Genomic DNA, 21,304 nt, shown 5'->3' on the forward strand with positions numbered 1-21,304 from the left:
AGTGGCCTTCTCTGCACACGCTCCAGCCGCTCCATCACTTTCTGCTTCCCAGTGTCTCACCGCTGCACACAGCACTCCAGCTGTGGCCGCAGCGCTGCCCAGCACAGGGCGAGGCTCACTGCCCTGCTCCTGCTGCCCCACTGCTGCTGACACAGGCCACGATGCCCTTGGCCTTCTTGGCCACCTGGCCGCACGCTGCCTCATCCTCAGCTGCTCAGGATCGCCAGCCCTGCGTCCTTTTTGCCCATGCAGCTCCCCAGCCACAAAGGTGCCCATTTGACTCAGCTACAGCATGGACCACTTCAAGATGGCCTTCCTCTTCTGAGCAGCACAAGACAGCAGTCAAGGACTTGCAGCTTTACCCCCACTCCAAGCTCCAAAGCTGCAGACTACACCAAAATATGCATCAACAGAAACTGGCTGCTTCTGCTTTTCGCCTCACGAGGCGGCTTCGCAGCTCCGCTCTTGGTTTCTTTGGCTGCACGGGACAAGAATGGTCCTCCACAGCTGCAGGGACAACACAGTCCTCACCTGGCCGCTCATCAAAAGCCAAAAGACAGCTGGCCCAAAAGAGACTGTACAAGCAAGGAAACTGCAGACGGGTTTCACACGCCAAGCACACCTTTCCAAAAAGGGCAAACAAAGCAAGCCCTGGCACCTCCAGCACTACCTTCTTTTGTTCTTGGCCACAGCACTGCAGAAGCCCAGAGACAGAGCTTTCCCAAGCCAAGCAGCCAGATGCTCTCCCAGAGGCACCAGCCCTTTGGTGCCCCAACATGACAGGTCAAAGGGCAAGTTCTGCTGGCGCGGCCCAGAGAAATCATGAGGTCCAGGCAGGACTCCAGCACTCAGCATCCTCAGCCAGCAACAGCAACGTGCTGGCCGCTCCGAAACTTGCACCTCTGCCTCGCTCTAACGACAGCGTCACACACAACTGGCACTTACAGGTCCAGAGAGTCCTGGTGGGAGCACGGATGGAGGCTGGCAGTCATCCGCCTCAGTTTGCTCCTCTTTGGCATCTTTGCCAGGAGCAGCGGGAGCCGGGGGAGAGACGGCAGATGGTTCTGACATCTGTGGCAAGAGAGAAGCATGAGGGACACACTGTTACCTGCCATTTAGAACCTCATTTCTTTTCAGATCTACCACCACATCTTCTAAGGAGAAATCATTACATTTCCTAGCGACATGGGGATTCCGAGTCACAGCCACCAAATGAAATTGGGCCAATTCAACAGAACTCGAGATGGATATGAAGTTGATTTTCCTCCCTGGCTGCTATCAGCAAGCAAGGATGTCTTGGCAAAACGGAGCTTTTGGTCCTTCAGAGCTCTCAAATGGAAAAGTAGGAAAGAGACAGCAACGCCTTTGCTACTGCTGCTGCAGACGTGGAAAAGTCAAACTGGGTCAGAATGCCTTTCCAAAGCCGGAAAAGAGCAGGAAACGTTGCGCAGCAGCATCTTTGCTTGCTGGAAGTAGAGGAAACTGAACAGGCCTTCTCCTCTTAGCAAACCGACAAACCAACGTGCCGACAAGCCACAAGACGGAAGTGTCACCCACTCCAGTGTCTACAGCACTTGCAGGCAGTGATGGGATGTTTGGGGGTGAAACAGCCCTTGTGCTGAGCACTGTCCTGCAGGGATTGATGGAAATCTGCCTGAAGGTCCCTAAAGAGCTTCCCACTGTCCAGGCTGAAAAACCCCCAGCACCTCCTCACCGGCCTTGTGCTCCACCCCCTTGCCCAGCTCCAGTGGCCTTCTCTGCACACGCTCCAGCCGCTCCATCACTTTCTGCTTCCCAGTGTCTCACCGCTGCACACAGCACTCCAGCTGTGGCCGCAGCGCTGCCCAGCACAGGGCGAGGCTCACTGCCCTGCTCCTGCTGCCCCACTGCTGCTGACACAGGCCACGATGCCCTTGGCCTTCTTGGCCACCTGGCCGCACGCTGCCTCATCCTCAGCTGCTCAGGATCGCCAGCCCTGCGTCCTTTTTGCCCATGCAGCTCCCCAGCCACAAAGGTGCCCATTTGACTCAGCTACAGCATGGACCACTTCAAGATGGCCTTCCTCTTCTGAGCAGCACAAGACAGCAGTCAAGGACTTGCAGCTTTACCCCCACTCCAAGCTCCAAAGCTGCAGACTACACCAAAATATGCATCAACAGAAACTGGCTGCTTCTGCTTTTCGCCTCACGAGGCGGCTTCGCAGCTCCGCTCTTGGTTTCTTTGGCTGCACGGGACAAGAATGGTCCTCCACAGCTGCAGGGACAACACAGTCCTCACCTGGCCGCTCATCAAAAGCCAAAAGACAGCTGGCCCAAAAGAGACTGTACAAGCAAGGAAACTGCAGACGGGTTTCACACGCCAAGCACACCTTTCCAAAAAGGGCAAACAAAGCAAGCCCTGGCACCTCCAGCACTACCTTCTTTTGTTCTTGGCCACAGCACTGCAGAAGCCCAGAGACAGAGCTTTCCCAAGCCAAGCAGCCAGATGCTCTCCCAGAGGCACCAGCCCTTTGGTGCCCCAACATGACAGGTCAAAGGGCAAGTTCTGCTGGCGCGGCCCAGAGAAATCATGAGGTCCAGGCAGGACTCCAGCACTCAGCATCCTCAGCCAGCAACAGCAACGTGCTGGCCGCTCCGAAACTTGCACCTCTGCCTCGCTCTAACGACAGCGTCACACACAACTGGCACTTACAGGTCCAGAGAGTCCTGGTGGGAGCACGGATGGAGGCTGGCAGTCATCCGCCTCAGTTTGCTCCTCTTTGGCATCTTTGCCAGGAGCAGCGGGAGCCGGGGGAGAGACGGCAGATGGTTCTGACATCTGTGGCAAGAGAGAAGCATGAGGGACACACTGTTACCTGCCATTTAGAACCTCATTTCTTTTCAGATCTACCACCACATCTTCTAAGGAGAAATCATTACATTTCCTAGCGACATGGGGATTCCGAGTCACAGCCACCAAATGAAATTGGGCCAATTCAACAGAACTCGAGATGGATATGAAGTTGATTTTCCTCCCTGGCTGCTATCAGCAAGCAAGGATGTCTTGGCAAAACGGAGCTTTTGGTCCTTCAGAGCTCTCAAATGGAAAAGTAGGAAAGAGACAGCAACGCCTTTGCTACTGCTGCTGCAGACGTGGAAAAGTCAAACTGGGTCAGAATGCCTTTCCAAAGCCGGAAAAGAGCAGGAAACGTTGCGCAGCAGCATCTTTGCTTGCTGGAAGTAGAGGAAACTGAACAGGCCTTCTCCTCTTAGCAAACCGACAAACCAACGTGCCGACAAGCCACAAGACGGAAGTGTCACCCACTCCAGTGTCTACAGCACTTGCAGGCAGTGATGGGATGTTTGGGGGTGAAACAGCCCTTGTGCTGAGCACTGTCCTGCAGGGATTGATGGAAATCTGCCTGAAGGTCCCTAAAGAGCTTCCCACTGTCCAGGCTGAAAAACCCCCAGCACCTCCTCACCGGCCTTGTGCTCCACCCCCTTGCCCAGCTCCAGTGGCCTTCTCTGCACACGCTCCAGCCGCTCCATCACTTTCTGCTTCCCAGTGTCTCACCGCTGCACACAGCACTCCAGCTGTGGCCGCAGCGCTGCCCAGCACAGGGCGAGGCTCACTGCCCTGCTCCTGCTGCCCCACTGCTGCTGACACAGGCCACGATGCCCTTGGCCTTCTTGGCCACCTGGCCGCACGCTGCCTCATCCTCAGCTGCTCAGGATCGCCAGCCCTGCGTCCTTTTTGCCCATGCAGCTCCCCAGCCACAAAGGTGCCCATTTGACTCAGCTACAGCATGGACCACTTCAAGATGGCCTTCCTCTTCTGAGCAGCACAAGACAGCAGTCAAGGACTTGCAGCTTTACCCCCACTCCAAGCTCCAAAGCTGCAGACTACACCAAAATATGCATCAACAGAAACTGGCTGCTTCTGCTTTTCGCCTCACGAGGCGGCTTCGCAGCTCCGCTCTTGGTTTCTTTGGCTGCACGGGACAAGAATGGTCCTCCACAGCTGCAGGGACAACACAGTCCTCACCTGGCCGCTCATCAAAAGCCAAAAGACAGCTGGCCCAAAAGAGACTGTACAAGCAAGGAAACTGCAGACGGGTTTCACACGCCAAGCACACCTTTCCAAAAAGGGCAAACAAAGCAAGCCCTGGCACCTCCAGCACTACCTTCTTTTGTTCTTGGCCACAGCACTGCAGAAGCCCAGAGACAGAGCTTTCCCAAGCCAAGCAGCCAGATGCTCTCCCAGAGGCACCAGCCCTTTGGTGCCCCAACATGACAGGTCAAAGGGCAAGTTCTGCTGGCGCGGCCCAGAGAAATCACGAGGTCCAGGCAGGACTCCAGCACTCAGCATCCTCAGCCAGCAACAGCAACGTGCTGGCCGCTCCGAAACTTGCACCTCTGCCTCGCTCTAACGACAGCGTCACACACAACTGGCACTTACAGGTCCAGAGAGTCCTGGTGGGAGCACGGATGGAGGCTGGCAGTCATCCGCCTCAGTTTGCTCCTCTTTGGCATCTTTGCCAGGAGCAGCGGGAGCCGGGGGAGAGACGGCAGATGGTTCTGACATCTGTGGCAAGAGAGAAGCATGAGGGACACACTGTTACCTGCCATTTAGAACCTCATTTCTTTTCAGATCTACCACCACATCTTCTAAGGAGAAATCATTACATTTCCTAGCGACATGGGGATTCCGAGTCACAGCCACCAAATGAAATTGGGCCAATTCAACAGAACTCGAGATGGATATGAAGTTGATTTTCCTCCCTGGCTGCTATCAGCAAGCAAGGATGTCTTGGCAAAACGGAGCTTTTGGTCCTTCAGAGCTCTCAAATGGAAAAGTAGGAAAGAGACAGCAACGCCTTTGCTACTGCTGCTGCAGACGTGGAAAAGTCAAACTGGGTCAGAATGCCTTTCCAAAGCCGGAAAAGAGCAGGAAACGTTGCGCAGCAGCATCTTTGCTTGCTGGAAGTAGAGGAAACTGAACAGGCCTTCTCCTCTTAGCAAACCGACAAACCAACGTGCCGACAAGCCACAAGACGGAAGTGTCACCCACTCCAGTGTCTACAGCACTTGCAGGCAGTGATGGGATGTTTGGGGCTGAAACAGCTCTTGTGCTGAGCACTGTCCTGCAGGGATTGATGGAAATCTGCCTGAAGGTCCCTCAAGAGCTTCCCATTGTCCAGGCGGAAAAACCCCCAGCACCTCCTCACTGGCCTTGTGCTCCACCCCCTTGCCCAGCTCCCGTGGCCTTCTCTGCACACGCTCCAGCCGCTCCATCACTTTCTGCTTCCCAGGGTCTCACCGCTGCACACAGCACTCCAGCTGTGGCCGCCGCACTGCCCAGCACAGGGCGAGGCTCACTGCCCTGCTCCTGCTGCCCCACTGCTGCTGACACAGGCCACGATGCCCTTGGCCTTCTTGGCCATCTGGCCGCACGCTGCCTCATCCTCAGCTGCTCAGGATCGCCAGCCCTGCGTCCTTTTGGCCCACGCAGCTCCCCAGCCACAAAGGTGCCCATTTGACTCAGCTACAGCATGGACCACTTCAAGATGGCCTTCCTCTTCTGAGCAGCACTAGACAGCAGTCAAGGACTTGCAGCTTTACCCCCACTCCAAGCTCCAAAGCTGCAGACTACACCAAAATATGCATCAACAGAAACTGGCTGCTTCTGCTTTTCGCCTCACGAGAAGGCTTCGCAGCTCTGCTCTTGGTTTCTTTGGCTGCACCAGACAAGAATGGTGCACCACAGCTGCAGGGACAACACAGTCCTCACCTGGCAGCTCATCACATGCCAAACGACACCTGGCCCAAAAGAGACTGTACAAGCAAGGAAACTGCAGACGGGTTTCACATGCCAAGCACACCTTTCCAAAAAGGGAAAACAAAGCAAGCCCTGGTAACTCCAGCACTACCTTCTTTTGTTCTTGGCCACAGCACTGCAGAAGCCCAGAGACAAAGCTTTCCCAAGCCAAGCAGCCAGATGCTCTCCCAGAGGCACCAGCCCTTTGCTGCCCCAACATGACAGGTCAAAGGGCAAGTTCTGCTGGCGCGGCCCAGAGAAATCACGAGGGCCAGGCAGGACTCCAGCACTCAGCATCCTCAGCCAGCAACAGCAACGTGCTGGCCGCTCCGAAACTTGCATCTCTGCCTCGCTCTAACGACAGCGTCACACACAACTGGCACTTACAGGTCCAGAGAGTCCTGGTGGGAGCACGGATGGAGGCTGGCAGTCATCCGCCTCAGTTTGCTCCTCTTTGGCATCTTTGCCAGGAGCAGCGGGAGCCAGGGGAGAGACGGCAGATGGTTCTGACATCTGTGGAAAGAGAGAAGCATGGGGGACAGACGGTTACCTGTCATTTAGAACCTCATTTCTTTTCAGATCTACCACCACATCTTCTAAGGAGAAATCATTACATTTCCTAGCGACATGGGGAATCCGAGTCACAGCCACCAAATGAAATGGAGCCCATTCAACAGAACTCGAGATGGATATGAAGTTGATTTTCCTCCCTGGCTGCTATCAGCAAGTAAGGTTGTCTTGGCAAAACGGAGCTTTTGGTCCTTCAAAGCTCCCAAATGGAAAACTAGGAAAGAGACAGCAACACCTTTGCTACTGCTGCTGCAGACGTGGAAAAGTCAAACTGGGTCAGAATGCAATTCCAAGGCCGGAAAAGAGCAGGAAACATTGTGCAGAAGCATCTTTGCTTGCTGGAAGAAGAGGAAACTGAACAGGCCTTCTCCTCTTAGCAAACCGACAAACCAACGTGCCAACAAGCCACAAGACGGAAGTGTCACCCACTCCAGTGTCTACAGCACTTGCAGGCAGTGATGGGATGTTTGGGGGTGAAACAGCCCTTGTGCTGAGCACTGTCCTGCAGGGATTGATGGAAATCTGCCTGAAGGTCCCTCAAGAGCTTCCCTATGTCCAGGCTGAAAAACCCCCAGCACCTCCTCACTGGCCTTGTGCTCCACCCCCTTGCCCAGCTCCCGTGGCCTTCTCTGCACACGCTCCAGCCGCTCCATCACTTTCTGCTTCCTAGGGTCTCACCGCTGCACACAGCACTCCAGCTGTGGCCGCAGCACTGCCCAGCACAGGGCGAGGCTCACTGCCCTGCTCCTGCTGCCCCACTGCTGCTGACACAGGCCACGATGCCCTTGGCCTTCTTGGCCACCTGGCCGCACGCTGCCTCATCTTCAGCTGCTCAGGATCGCCAGCCCTGCGCCCTTTTAGCCCACGCAGCTCCCCAGCCACAAAGGTGCCCATTTGACTCAGCTACAGCATGGACCACTTCAAGATGGCCTTCCTCTTCTGAGCAGCACCAGACAGCAGTCAAGGACTTGCAGCTTTACCCCCACTCCAAGCTCCAAAGCTGCAGACTACACCAAAATATGCATCAACAGAAACTGGCTGCTTCTGCTTTTCGCCTCACGAGAAGGCTTCGCAGCTCCGCTCTTCGTTTCTTTGGCTGCAGGGCACAAGAACTGTGCACCACAGCTGCAGGGACAACACAGTCCTCACCTGGCAGCTCATCACATGCCAAACGACACCTGGCCCAAAAGAGACTGTACAAGCAAGGAAACTGCAGACGGGTTTCACACGCCAAGCACACCTTTCCAAAAAGGGAAAACAAAGCAAGCCCTGGCAACTCCAGCACTACCTTCTTTTGTTCTTGGCCACAGCACTGCAGAAGCCCAGAGACAAAGCTTTCCCAAGCCAAGCAGCCAGATGCTCTCCCAGAGGCACCAGCCCTTTGCTGCCCCAACATGACAGGTCAAAGGGCAAGTTCTGCCGCACGCTGCCCAGAGAAATCACAAGGTCTAGGCAGGACTCCAGCACTCAGCATCCTCAGCCAGCAACAGCAACATGCTGGCCGCTCCGAAACTTGCACCTCTGCCTCGCACTAACGACAGCGTCACACACAACTGGCACTTACAGGTCCAGAGAGTCCTGGTGGGAGCACGGATGGAGGCTGGCAGTCATCCGCCTCAGTTTGCTCCTCTTTGGCATCTTTGCCAGGAGCAGCGGGAGCCGGGAGAGAGACGGCAGATGGTTCTGACATCTGTGGAAAGAGAGAAGCATGAGGGACAGACTGTTACCTGTCATTTAGAACCTCATTTCTTTTCAGATCTACCACCACATCTTCTAAGGAGAAATCATTACATTTCCTAGCGACATGGGGATTCCGAGTCACAGCCACCAAATGAAATTGGGCCCATTCAACAGAACTCGAGATGGATATAAAGTTGATTTTCCTCCCTGGCTGCTATCAGCAAGCAAGGTTGTCTTGGCAAAACGGAGCTTTTGGTCCTTCAAAGCTCCCAAATGGAAAACTAGGAAAGAGACAGCAACGCCTTTGCTACTGCTGCTGCAGACGTGGAAAAGTCAAACTGGGTCAGAATGCCATTCCAAGGCCGGAAAAGAGCAGGAAACAATGTGCAGAAGCATCTTTGCTTGCTGGAAGAAGAGGAAACTGAACAGGCCTTCTCCTCTTAGCAAACCGACAAACCAACGTGCCAACAAGCCACAAGACGGAAGTGTCACCCACTCCAGTGTCTACAGCACTTGCAGGCAGTGATGGAATGTTTGGGGGTGAAACAGCCCTTGTGCTGAGCACTGTCCTGCAGGGATTGATGGAAATCTGCCTGAAGGTCCCTCAAGAGCTTCCCACTGTCCAGGCTGAAAAACCCCCAGCACCTCCTCACCGGCCTTGTGCTCCACCCCCTTGCCCAGCTCCAGTGGCCTTCTCTGCACACGCTCCAGCCGCTCCATCACTTTCTGCTTCCCAGGGTCTCACCGCTGCACACAGCACTCCAGCTGTGGCCGCAGCGCTGCCCAGCACAGGGCGAGGCTCACTGCCCTGCTCCTGCTGCCCCACTGCTGCTGACACAGGCCACGATGCCCTTGGCCTTCTTGGCCACCTGGCCGCACGCTGCCTCATCTTCAGCTGCTCAGGATCGCCAGCCCTGCGCCCTTTTAGCCCACGCAGCTCCCCAGCCACAAAGGTGCCCATTTGACTCAGCTACAGCATGGACCACTTCAAGATGGCCTTCCTCTTCTGAGCAGCACAAGACAGCAGTCAAGGACTTGCAGCTTTACCCCCACTCCAAGCTCCAAAGCTGCAGACTACACCAAAATATGCATCAACAGAAACTGGCTGCTTCTGCTTTTCGCCTCACGAGAAGGCTTCGCAGCTCCGCTCTTCGTTTCTTTGGCTGCAGGGCACAAGAATTGTGCACCACAGCTGCAGGGACAACACAGTCCTCACCTGGCAGCTCATCACATGCCAAACGACACCTGGCCCAAAAGAGACTGTACAAGCAAGGAAACTGCAGACGGGTTTCACACGCCAAGCACACCTTTCCAAAAAGGGAAAACAAAGCAAGCCCTGGCAACTCCAGCACTACCTTCTTTTGTTCTTGGCCACAGCACTGCAGAAGCCCAGAGACAAAGCTTTCCCAAGCCAAGCAGCCAGATGCTCTCCCAGAGGCACCAGCCCTTTGCTGCCCCAACATGACAGGTCAAAGGGCAAGTTCTGCCGCACGCTGCCCAGAGAAATCACAAGGTCTAGGCAGGACTCCAGCACTCAGCATCCTCAGCCAGCAACAGCAACATGCTGGCCGCTCCGAAACTTGCACCTCTGCCTCGCACTAACGACAGCGTCACACACAACTGGCACTTACAGGTCCAGAGAGTCCTGGTGGGAGCACGGATGGAGGCTGGCAGTCATCCGCCTCAGTTTGCTCCTCTTTGGCATCTTTGCCAGGAGCAGCGGGAGCCGGGAGAGAGACGGCAGATGGTTCTGACATCTGTGGAAAGAGAGAAGCATGAGGGACAGACTGTTACCTGTCATTTAGAACCTCATTTCTTTTCAGATCTACCACCACATCTTCTAAGGAGAAATCATTACATTTCCTAGCGACATGGGGATTCCGAGTCACAGCCACCAAATGAAATTGGGCCCATTCAACAGAACTCGAGATGGATATAAAGTTGATTTTCCTCCCTGGCTGCTATCAGCAAGCAAGGTTGTCTTGGCAAAACGGAGCTTTTGGTCCTTCAAAGCTCCCAAATGGAAAACTAGGAAAGAGACAGCAACGCCTTTGCTACTGCTGCTGCAGACGTGGAAAAGTCAAACTGGGTCAGAATGCCATTCCAAGGCCGGAAAAGAGCAGGAAACAATGTGCAGAAGCATCTTTGCTTGCTGGAAGAAGAGGAAACTGAACAGGCCTTCTCCTCTTAGCAAACCGACAAACCAACGTGCCAACAAGCCACAAGACGGAAGTGTCACCCACTCCAGTGTCTACAGCACTTGCAGGCAGTGATGGAATGTTTGGGGGTGAAACAGCCCTTGTGCTGAGCACTGTCCTGCAGGGATTGATGGAAATCTGCCTGAAGGTCCCTCAAGAGCTTCCCACTGTCCAGGCTGAAAAACCCCCAGCACCTCCTCACCGGCCTTGTGCTCCACCCCCTTGCCCAGCTCCAGTGGCCTTCTCTGCACACGCTCCAGCCGCTCCATCACTTTCTGCTTCCCAGGGTCTCACCGCTGCACACAGCACTCCAGCTGTGGCCGCAGCGCTGCCCAGCACAGGGCGAGGCTCACTGCCCTGCTCCTGCTGCCCCACTGCTGCTGACACAGGCCACGATGCCCTTGGCCTTCTTGGCCACCTGGCCGCACGCTGCCTCATCTTCAGCTGCTCAGGATCGCCAGCCCTGCGCCCTTTTAGCCCACGCAGCTCCCCAGCCACAAAGGTGCCCATTTGACTCAGCTACAGCATGGACCACTTCAAGATGGCCTTCCTCTTCTGAGCAGCACAAGACAGCAGTCAAGGACTTGCAGCTTTACCCCCACTCCAAGCTCCAAAGCTGCAGACTACACCAAAATATGCATCAACAGAAACTGGCTGCTTCTGCTTTTCGCCTCACGAGAAGGCTTCGCAGCTCCGCTCTTCGTTTCTTTGGCTGCAGGGCACAAGAATTGTGCACCACAGCTGCAGGGACAACACAGTCCTCACCTGGCAGCTCATCACATGCCAAACGACACCTGGCCCAAAAGAGACTGTACAAGCAAGGAAACTGCAGACGGGTTTCACACGCCAAGCACACCTTTCCAAAAAGGGAAAACAAAGCAAGCCCTGGCACCTCCAGCACTACCTTCTTTTGTTCTTGGCCACAGCACTGCAGAAGCCCAGAGACAAAGCTTTCCCAAGCCAAGCAGCCAGATGCTCTCCCAGAGGCACCAGCCCTTTGCTGCCCCAACATGACAGGTCAAAGGGCAAGTTCTGCTGGCGCGGCCCAGAGAAATCACAAGGTCCAGGCAGGACTCCAGCACTCAGCATCCTCAGCCAGCAACAGCAACATGCTGGCCGCTCCGAAACTTGCACCTCTGCCTCGCTCTAACGACAGCGTCACACACAACTGGCACTTACAGGTCCAGAGAGTCCTGGTGGGAGCACGGATGGAGGCTGGCAGTCATCCGCCTCAGTTTGCTCCTCTTTGGCATCTTTGCCAGGAGCAGCGGGAGCCGGGGGAGAGACGGCAGATGGTTCTGACATCTGTGGCAAGAGAGAAGCATGAGGGACACACTGTTACCTGTCATTTAGAACCTCATTTCTTTTCAGATCTACCACCACATCTTCTAAGGAGAAATCATTACATTTCCTAGCGACATGGGGATTCCGAGTCACAGCCACCAAATGAAATTGGGCCAATTCAACAGAACTCGAGATGGATATGAAGTTGATTTTCCTCCCTGGTTGCGATCAGCAAGCAAGGTTGTCTTGGCAAAACGGAGCTTTTGGTCCTTCAAAGCTCCCAAATGGAAAACTAGGAAAGAGACAGCAACGCCTTTGCTACTGCTGCTGCAGACGTGGAAAAGTCAAACTGGGTCAGAATGCCATTCCAAGGCCGGAAAAGAGCAGGAAACGTTGTGCAGAAGCATCTTTGCTTGCTGGAAGAAGAGGAAACTGAACAGGCCTTCTCCTCTTAGCAAACCGACAAACCAACGTGCCGACAAGCCACAAGACAGAAGTGTCACCCACTCCAGTGTCTACAGCACTTGCAGGCAGTGATGGGATGTTTGGGGGTGAAACAGCCCTTGTGCTGAGCACTGTCCTGCAGGGATTGATGGAAATCTGCCTGAAGGTCCCTCAAGAGCTTCCCATTGTCCAGGCGGAAAAACCCCCAGCACCTCCTCACTGGCCTTGTGCTCCACCCCCTTGCCCAGCTCCCGTGGCCTTCTCTGCACACGCTCCAGCCGCTCCATCACTTTCTGCTTCCCAGGGTCTCACCGCTGCACACAGCACTCCAGCTGTGGCCGCAGCACTGCCCAGCACAGGGCGAGGCTCACTGCCCTGCTCCTGCTGCCACACTGCTGCTGACACAGGCCACGATGCCATTTATCTTCTGTTACCGCATCCACCATTTTGTCTTCTACAACCACATCATCTAAGTAGATGTCATGTAGTTTGAATGGAATTGATTTCTAAGGCACTTTGACTAAATTAAAATTGTTTTAGTAAACTTTACACTTAATTGCTTTTAGTTAAAATATTCCGCCCTATCTATTGTCCCTAAGCAATGTTCTTTATGCAAAACTGGGTTTGTAATTCTTCAAAGGTCTGGGCTGGAAATGACTAAATACCCATCTATGCTTTGTTATTTTTTTGGCAGGCATAAAAATGGATTTTTTTTTTGACCCTTCTAGCTGGCCCTCTACACTCTACGGCTACTGGCCAAGCTTTTTGCTCACTCTACGATTCTTAAACAACAGGAACATGAAATATTCCTTTCTCACTCACCTCAGGATCAGCACTGCTGAATACATGCTTCAGGTGACCTGTAGTGGGCAAGGGAAAATGAACCAGATGCTGTCAGAAAACTGCCTGGGCTGCTGAATCCCACACAACAAGTCACCCCAAACAGAGATGATTTTCTGTTTCACAAAATCTCTGCAGGAGACACATATCATTCACACAGCGAGCAAAGATCAGGAAAATGTTCTTGGTTGTGCCTACACTTGGCCCTGTTTTGCCAGTAAATACCAACATGAATTTGTTTTTGCCATTGAATACAAACATGATCAAGAAAATGCAAATTGTTCTTAAACACTCTGCTTCTCTTCTACCAAACACATAAAACTACTTTTAAAATCCTCTCCCTCAGGTATTTCTTTTTTTTAATCACTTGCATCCATTCATTCTCATTACCATGCTAGAAACAGTGTCCCAGAAAAGCTTCCCCAAATCCCCCTGAGCTGTGGCACTTCTATTGTGAAACAGCACAGCAGCAGCTCCAGAGATCAGGAGCAGACACTCACTGCTTTAGAGTTTGCACTTCCTTGCAAGGGAATCACTATTTTAGCACTCAGTCAAAGGTCAAGTTGGACCTTGGTCAAATCCTTTCCTGACAAAATTTAGAAAGGAAGAAGCTTTCCCTGAATTCTGGCAACAACTGCAGAGATTTTAGAAGGCCCTCCAAGAAGGTCTCCCAGTCTACATTTTCAAAGCTGTCTCGCTTGTCCCAGCAAACGGAGGAAATGACAGACTCTGCTGCCACAGACTCTCCCGTGGAGGGAAGAGAATCCCTGCAGGTTCCCTTGCAGATGCTGCCCTTGTGGCTTCAGACTCCCCCTTTTTAGCTGAGTGTCTTGACAGCAGCTTCACCAAACCAGTGGCATCCTAATGCTCTTTCTGTTTCTAAATCAGAAACTCAGGCACTAAGAAAGGGCAGGAAGACATACAAAAGGCAGGTAAGGTTACACCCTAACCTAAGTAGAAGGGAAACCTCTACTTACGTGCAAAGTGAGTCACATAATAGATGGAAAAAGAAACGCCATATGCAGCAAAAGCTGCAGTAGCAAGAGGATGAATCATTGTAGCACTGTTGAGCAAGTTTGCTGCAACAGTAGGAAAAACAAGGCTTCTGTCAGTGTGCAGCTGCACCCTGACAAATGCCTCAAGCAGGAGGATGCTCCTGCTCTGAGCAAGCTCTAGGGCTGCTCTGACACTCAGGCCTTCCGTGCACCAAGGCAACCTTCTGATGTCACCACGATGACGTGGCAACCATGCCCTGACATCACAAAGCAAACCCTCTCTGCTGGTCTGTGAATTTATGCAAAGCAGTAACCAACCTTTCCTACAGCAAACACAAAAGAGCCTGGGAAGTTCTCCCCTGTCACAAAGCAGCACAAATTCCCCTCATGGGCCAAACCCTGTTCTTCAGGGGATCCAAGAGTAACTCCAAGAGGGCCCCAAGCACCTACAGCCTGTACCCCAACTGAGAACTCAGATGGGACACAAGCAAAGGAAACCAGACCAAGAAAATGGCCCACAGCATTGCACATGTGAGAATTGAGTCTCACTTCTAAAATTTTAAAGGTTTATTAAACCTTATCAAAGGAGTGAATAAGGAAAGATTGTAGCACTGAGAGTCTCCATGACAAACAGCCACATGCTCATCTACAAAAAGGATGCTCTGCCTTTTATACCCTTAGCCCCTCCAAAAGTTTGGCCAGTCAGCTCTTTCTCTGCTGACCATTGCTGGGGATTACTTTCTTGCATCTTCATTGGAGGTCAGCTGTTGTTACACCCTGCCTCCTGGTCACAAGCCAGCACTCCCCAGATGCCCTGACTACCAAGGCTGTTACAAGGGGGAGGGGAAAGAGGACTGTGGGAGGATATATTACAATACCATCACTACACAGTGGAACATCCACATCATATGTACTTCTTAATTGTCAGAGCCAACCATTGCATTACTCATCTAGAACACACAGAACCAGGAGAGAAGCCACTGTTGGCATAACAGCTGAAATCATCCCTAACAAATCTCCCCACATATTTGCCCGTTTCTTGGACATGCCCAGGGCTCTGGTGCATGTACATCTCTGCCTTTATTCCCCTTTGGAAGCAGTCAAACTGGCAGCATCTGCCCGACAGCAGCAGCCGCTCCAGGCTGGGAACGCGACTGGCAGTGCTGATTTCCAGGGGCTTCTGTGTCCCGGGGGAAGCCAAGGCAGGAGCGGTTGAACGGTGCTGGCGCTGCTGCTGCTCTGTGCCAGAGAGCCCCGGCTGGGCAGGGCACGGTGCCCACTGCGCTGCGGGCTCTTTCTCCTGCCAGAGCTGGGCACACCTGGGAACAAGGCATGGCAACTTGTGGGCAAACCAAGGGGTTTGTGAGGCTGCACTGCTCTGCACACACCCAGGACACCTGCAGCACAGAATTATAACCCTCAAACAGGTAAACCAGAGGGAAACAGCTGGACAAGATTTCATTTTGACCTTTCTTACCTGCTCAACAGAAGTCTTCAAAATGAATCTTACCAAGCAGGGCCCGATCCCTGCTGCCAGCTCAAGGTTAAAAAGGAGGCAATACTTGATTTCAGCCCTGGGTGTGTGGGGAATCCCTTCCCTAGCACCTGCACACCCAGCAATCTCACTTACTAGTCTGAATCCATGGAAATATGACATATTTAATACTTTGCTGAAACTCACAGGCTAAATATTCCCCCAAATTAGAGTATTTACTGATTGATACTTATTAATTTATTAATACTTAAATCACTTCTCAGAATTTATTGACATGAGATTAGGAGTTCCCTGAACATCCCTGGTGGTCATTGCCACAGGTTCAGGAGGAAACCCAGGCACAAAAGAACCCAGGACAAAACTGGGCTTGCAAATCTGGGATGTTAACACTGGACTCTGTCCTGCCCTTACCTGCAGACAAAAGCACCACCAGCAGCACAAGCTGCATCAGTCAATTTTCTCAAAAAGCTGTGTTAAACTTGTACAGTTTGGGTTTGGATCTGGCTGCCGGCAGAAAGGATTTGCTGTGTCAATAAGGACCTGCTAGCAATTCTGGGGGTGAATTGAGCATATCCTGTTTATTGCTGCTATTTTTACTGTGTGTTGTTATTGTAGTTGTGTTTTGAGTGTGTGAATGTTTGAGTAAGATGATGGGGGTGGATGCAGATGTGGTGTATGGTGTGTGTGCTGTGTTGAGAAAAGTGAGCACCCTGTCCCCTAATAAAGAGGTGCCCCTTTCCCGGTGAGCTTGTGTGTGCAGACTTTCTACTTGCATTCTAAAGAAAACTGTAATAGATCATCTCAGATCTAAGGGCCCTGCAAAACAAGTTACATCCACTTTATTTCTACATCAACTTGCCTCAGGTGAGGCATTGAAACCATTGTACCGTTTGGGGTGTTGGCTGAATAAAGAAGACAGTGATACTTCCATTGCAATTAGTGACGTCATGACTGATGTTAGTGCTGTCAGACATGCAACCTTAAAGAACAGAGCAGCAATTGATTAAGACCTTGGAAGAGGCAAGACTTTTTGGAACAATGACTTGTAATTACTATCAGTCATGACTTATGCCTTTTGAACTGACTGGACTTTCACAGCATGAAAATTGCTGTGCTGTAATATAGCAAGGCTTAATGTGAGCAAAAAGGATGGTTTAGGAAGTAATAGACAGGGACACAATAGTAATGCTATGAAATGCAAGTTAGCTAATAAATGACACGGTTACAAAAGTTTCTTTCTGGTTGTACTGAGAGGGGGAAAGACACAGAAAAGACACAGAAAGACATAGAAAAGAGGAGGAAAAATTTGGCGTCATGCTACTACTGGTATCATCCTGGAGGAAAATCTCTTGGGTTTCTTAAGGTCACAGCTTTGCAAAAACTAGGAAAACTGCTCAGCACTGCTAGCCCAATTTTGAATGGTTTTCTTGACTTTGCAAAGCTGGGATGTTAACACTGGACTCTGTCTTTGGTTCATCTAACCTGCCCTCACCTGCAGACAAAAGCACCACCAGCAGCACAAGCTGCATCAGTCAATTTTCTCAAAAAGCTGTGTTAAACTTGGGAGAGGAAAGGAAAACATGCTGGCCTGCCCTGGCTGCCCAGGACCCTGCGCTCCGTGGCCTCTGCAGAGCTGCACAGCGGGGAGGCAGCTTCAGGCACCTCAGCCCCTGGGCAGGAGTGGCTTCTTGCTCTGGAGGGCTGCCTGTGGGCAAATGCAGGGTGCTGGCCTTCTGCTCTTGGCCCTAGCCTGGACCAGCAGGGAAAATCCTGTTCCCTGTCTCAAATGTGCTAAAGACAGACTTGCTTGTTTCCAGCTCTGCACGGCATTGATTTGCACCACAAAATACTGAAGGACTAAGGCCTGAACAACAGATCCTGACTGAAGCCTCAACAACAGGACCTGAGCCAAAGCTGCCCTACAGATGACCTTTCCAACCAAATGTTCTATGTATCTGCTCCTTAAGCAAGTAATACTATCAAAAGGATCGATGCATCCATTCACTGGTGAAACATGTCTTCACCTTCCGGCAGTAGGGAAATGGACAAGGCCACACCTGGCCTTGGTTCCTCCTTGAGCCCTGGGACAGCTCAGGGAGAAAACCAAGAGGAGAATGAAACCAGCTGTCTCCCCAGCAGAAGCTCTGGCACATTGCTCGTCCAGCACTATCAAAGCTGCGCTACTCTCACAGAGCAGTCAGAAGCCTCGAGGCCGGCAAAGGCGGAGGCACCGCAGGATTTCCCGGTTCCTGGCCGTGGATCAACAGGGCTTGGCTGGAACAGCTTCTCCCAGCTGATGTGCGGCTCTGGATGAAGGGGAAAGGATTGGGGTATCTGGTGATGTATCCTTCTTAATCACCTGAGGCAACCTTTTGTAATAATGCTGAGGTGCATTGCTTAACCTTTCCTTTCCTGACCCTTTTTTGCACTTTTGCATTACAGTAAATTACACTGTTCCTTCAGCTGCTGTCTGTGTCTGCATCTCTGACCCTCCCCACCAGCAAAACAAACACAAAGCCACTTTAGCACAAGACCTGCCTCTCTGCCAGCCCATCTCTTGGAAAACACCCCTGGTGGCCATCCCCAGAAATGAAATTCCCACTTTGCAACTTCCTTTTCTGCAGGCAGGTGAGAAAAGGAGCCACTCTCAGCTCTGGACACCTCTGGTAATCAACTGCTTTCAGCAGTCACAACCCTGAAATATCAACCTCCTTCCTTAATCTGCCCATGGGGAGCTCCCACCAAAAGGCCTTTTCTCCAAGGATACCCACAGAAGAGCTTGAGGAGGGAGCAGTTAGAAACACAACTGCTTCAGAGTTTAAACCTGCCTCTATCAAAGGAGCACATACCAACCTGTCCCAAAGGGAAAGCAGGCAGGAATGAGAAGCTCCTCTCCCACAACAGCAACCTCTGTGCTTCCTTCTGTTCCAGCTGGAGAGTGGAGGCCATGGGCTACACCTCACTTTGGGAATGAACCCTGGGAATTGGCCTGATCTGGGAGAGCAGCAAAAGGAATTCCCCAATTGTAGGAAAAGAATCTCTGGAATTGATAGATGATGACAGTATTTCTGCAGAAACATTGGCAGAAAAATAATTGAAGCATTTCAAGAAGTCCCCAGACTGAAATTCGTTTGCCAATATGACATCCCCAAAGTCTCTGTGGTGTGTCAGGAAGCTCAGCAATGAACCTGCAAGGCTTGGATAAACATCATTGGTGTCGTCCCCCAGAGCACAAGCTGCTCCCCAACAAGACTTCAAGACTAAGGGACAAAGCTTCCCCCTTCAGCTCTCCACAGCACCTCTAGGGAGTCTCTCTCCACTGCAAGATCTCCTTTGTCAGTCTAGAGTGACAAGAGTTGGCTGCAGGAGGCATTTACATTGAACTCTTCCCAGACGGGGAAAGAAAAAGAAGAGGTGATTCCTGAGGAAAGAAAAATGCAATGCCGTTTGGGAAGACACCAGCGTGAGTTCCCTACAACTCTAGGCCAGAAATCCCTTGAATAAAGCAACATCCATCCATGGGGCAGCACTTTAGCGTTCAGATCAATGCTGACAAAAATGCTGCCCCTTCCTGCTGCCGGAGCTGACTCCAAATCACGAGAAATGTGCTAACTCTGCCAAAGACAGGCAGACATGATGAGATGAAACCAGCTAGTCTGCTGAAAAGGAGACCAAATGAATGTTTTCTAATTCCCCCTTTTCAACCTTTCCTCAACCAAGACAGAGCAAAATCCTTCCTCTCTGTCACCGATGGTGACCTAGGCATGCGATGCAACGTGGGGACAGAGCCCGCCACTGCTCCAATCATCTTTTCCTGCCCTTCCCTTCCAGCCTTGCGCTTCCCTGTCCTGCCATAACCTGCTGTGCCATCCCGTGCCGTGCTGAGCCAGGTCAGCGGTCACGCATTTTGGAAAAAAACCCTGCCCTGTGCTGCCTGCTGGCATAAAGGAACATACCACTTTCTAACTTTGACTAGTTAGAGAGTCTTTGTCTGTGATTTTTAGTTTTAACAATTCAGGGAGCTTTTGTTTTCCCTGACAGAAGTACAGTCGCTGCCAAGGGAAACATACCTAAAGACCAACAGTGACCCAGCCTTCCCTTTGCTCCCTTTTTCCTTCCCTCACTGCTACACAGTGGTCTCACAGCAGGACCTCAGTGCTGCCTCACCTGAGGATCTAGAGCTGCCTCCAGGCCCTCCCAGGCTAAGTGCAGGTGCTCAGGACTCTGAGGTTTTCCTAGCTTCTCCCAAGAAGCTGCTTGCCTCATCTGCACTTCTTGGGGTTTCATTGGAGGAACCAGGCACAGGCACATTTCATATCCACTGTGAGCTCATCATTCTGCTTGTTCCAATGGAGGTTAAATGCCAACCTGAGGTCATCGTTCCTCTGGTTCCCATAGACCATCACAGCCCTTCCATGGCCTCTCCAGAGAGGAGCAGCTGCACATCTTCAGAGCAGCAGTTGCGAGCCTGCAGCCCATCACATAGGGAAAGAGTTTCTAGCCTTGCTTTCCAAGCAGGTCCTGGTTAATGACCCTTTAAAAAGTTTTCCTGCAGTGCTCTATCATGGGTAGATCTCAAGTGAGAATCAGGTAGAAAGTGTCAAGTCACCTAGGAAGGGGGACCTTGAAAACAGAAAGATTCTCTGCCTGCTTTTCCTCTCCTTGCTGAAGATTTGGAGGGTGTTCTGGGCATTTTCCAGACAGCCTCTCTGTAGGGGTACAAGGGAAGGGTAAAAGATACTGCCTTACAAGTGGTCAGTGTTAGGTATACTCTCCCCTTTGTTTGAATCAAGCCAAACTAGGATGGTGACAGGATATTGCAGATGTATTTTAGAATAAACTAACTGTACAAGTTTAGCATGCATGTCTTCAGATCTGGGCTTTTCCTGGGTTAATCCACTTTCTTTGGTCTTTTGTGATGAGAAACCAAATGTTTCCCAAATCCCAAAGCAGCTGGGAAAGGAAAATGCAAAAGGCTGTGATTATAAGGTGTTTGTGTCGGTCTGTGTGTGTGTCTATATCAGATTTACAATCCATGCTTTAATCTATGTACATGTCAATTAGGAGAAATATTTTTAAGAGGAAGACCTCACTCTTCCAATCCCATGGGAAGTCTGAATACATTTCTGAAACTAAGGTTGCTCTGTGCTTCCTGTGATTTTTGATCCAAGGCAGCGCTAGAGCTCTGTGTCCCAAAGACACATCAATGAGCCTGACCATTGTGTTTGGATTCTTGCAGCCACCCCAGACACTTCAGCCCCCAGCACTCCAGCTGGCAGTGCTGCTTTTGCAGCATGGACAGCCCCCAGCTGGCTGTGGAATACTCCTGGGGAAGAGGAATTGCCACCGCTGGATCTGGACATGGTGCTTGAGACACTGGAGGAGATGTTTGCTCCCTCTGCTCAGGTAACTGCATTGGACAGGGAGAAAGGGGCTGGACTTAGAGCTTGTGAATGTTGTTGCATGGCTGAGAAGGAAAAGCTTCTTGACTTCCGCTGGGAATAGACAGGGAAGCCTTTGCTTGGTAAATCAAGACTTCCTAAAGAAGAGGGAATGAAAATGTCTCCCCCCTGAGGAAGGATGAAAAGGTGTGAGCCATGTTGGTCAAGTTTGGATGCTTGTTTTCGTGGGAAGAATCCCTCATGCAGGGGCATTTATGGTGAGGAGGTGGAATATTTGTAGGTTCTAAGAGGCTTTGTTTGATGGGAAAGAAGAGTGTTTGGAGAAGTGGCACTGAAGGCCAAGTGTCCCATGCAGGGAGGGGCATGCCAGAGGTGCCTCTGTTCCAGCAGCAGATGTGGGCTGTGCCTCTTTTGGGTGGGAAGGCCAAGGCAAAGCAAGGGCTGGGCTGCAGCTGCTGCTGCTGTGTGAGCCCTGCCGTGCCTGTAGGCGCTCCCAGAGCCGTGGCTGGGGCTGGGCTGGAGCTGCAGCTTTCTTGTCCTCTCAGTAAGCTGGTGCCTGCACTGCGGTTTCCTTCTGGGAAATCCTCAGCTGGGCAAACT

The 21,304-nt window shown here is 51.9% G+C and overlaps 1 protein-coding gene across 1 annotated transcript in view; it reads right to left on the reverse strand.

Annotated features, from left to right (window-relative positions):
• Nucleotides 1–12,418, reverse strand: part of LOC132322470 (basic proline-rich protein-like) — a 42,729-nt gene extending 30,311 nt beyond the window's left edge. Inside the window, exons 1-8 of the mRNA XM_059836956.1 lie at nucleotides 12,407–12,418; nucleotides 11,424–11,549; nucleotides 9,678–9,803; nucleotides 7,931–8,056; nucleotides 6,184–6,309; nucleotides 4,438–4,563; nucleotides 2,692–2,817; nucleotides 946–1,071 (exon numbers count right to left, since the gene is read on the reverse strand). Of these exons, the coding sequence (XP_059692939.1) occupies nucleotides 946–1,071; nucleotides 2,692–2,817; nucleotides 4,438–4,563; nucleotides 6,184–6,309; nucleotides 7,931–8,056; nucleotides 9,678–9,803; nucleotides 11,424–11,549; nucleotides 12,407–12,418 (894 nt within the window). The remainder of the gene's footprint in view (nucleotides 1–945; nucleotides 1,072–2,691; nucleotides 2,818–4,437; nucleotides 4,564–6,183; nucleotides 6,310–7,930; nucleotides 8,057–9,677; nucleotides 9,804–11,423; nucleotides 11,550–12,406) is intronic.
• Nucleotides 12,419–21,304: the final 8,886 nt, after the last annotated feature.

This window comes from Haemorhous mexicanus, chromosome Z, assembly GCF_027477595.1.
Source record: "Haemorhous mexicanus isolate bHaeMex1 chromosome Z, bHaeMex1.pri, whole genome shotgun sequence".
Classification (NCBI taxonomy): Eukaryota; Metazoa; Chordata; class Aves; order Passeriformes; family Fringillidae; genus Haemorhous; species Haemorhous mexicanus.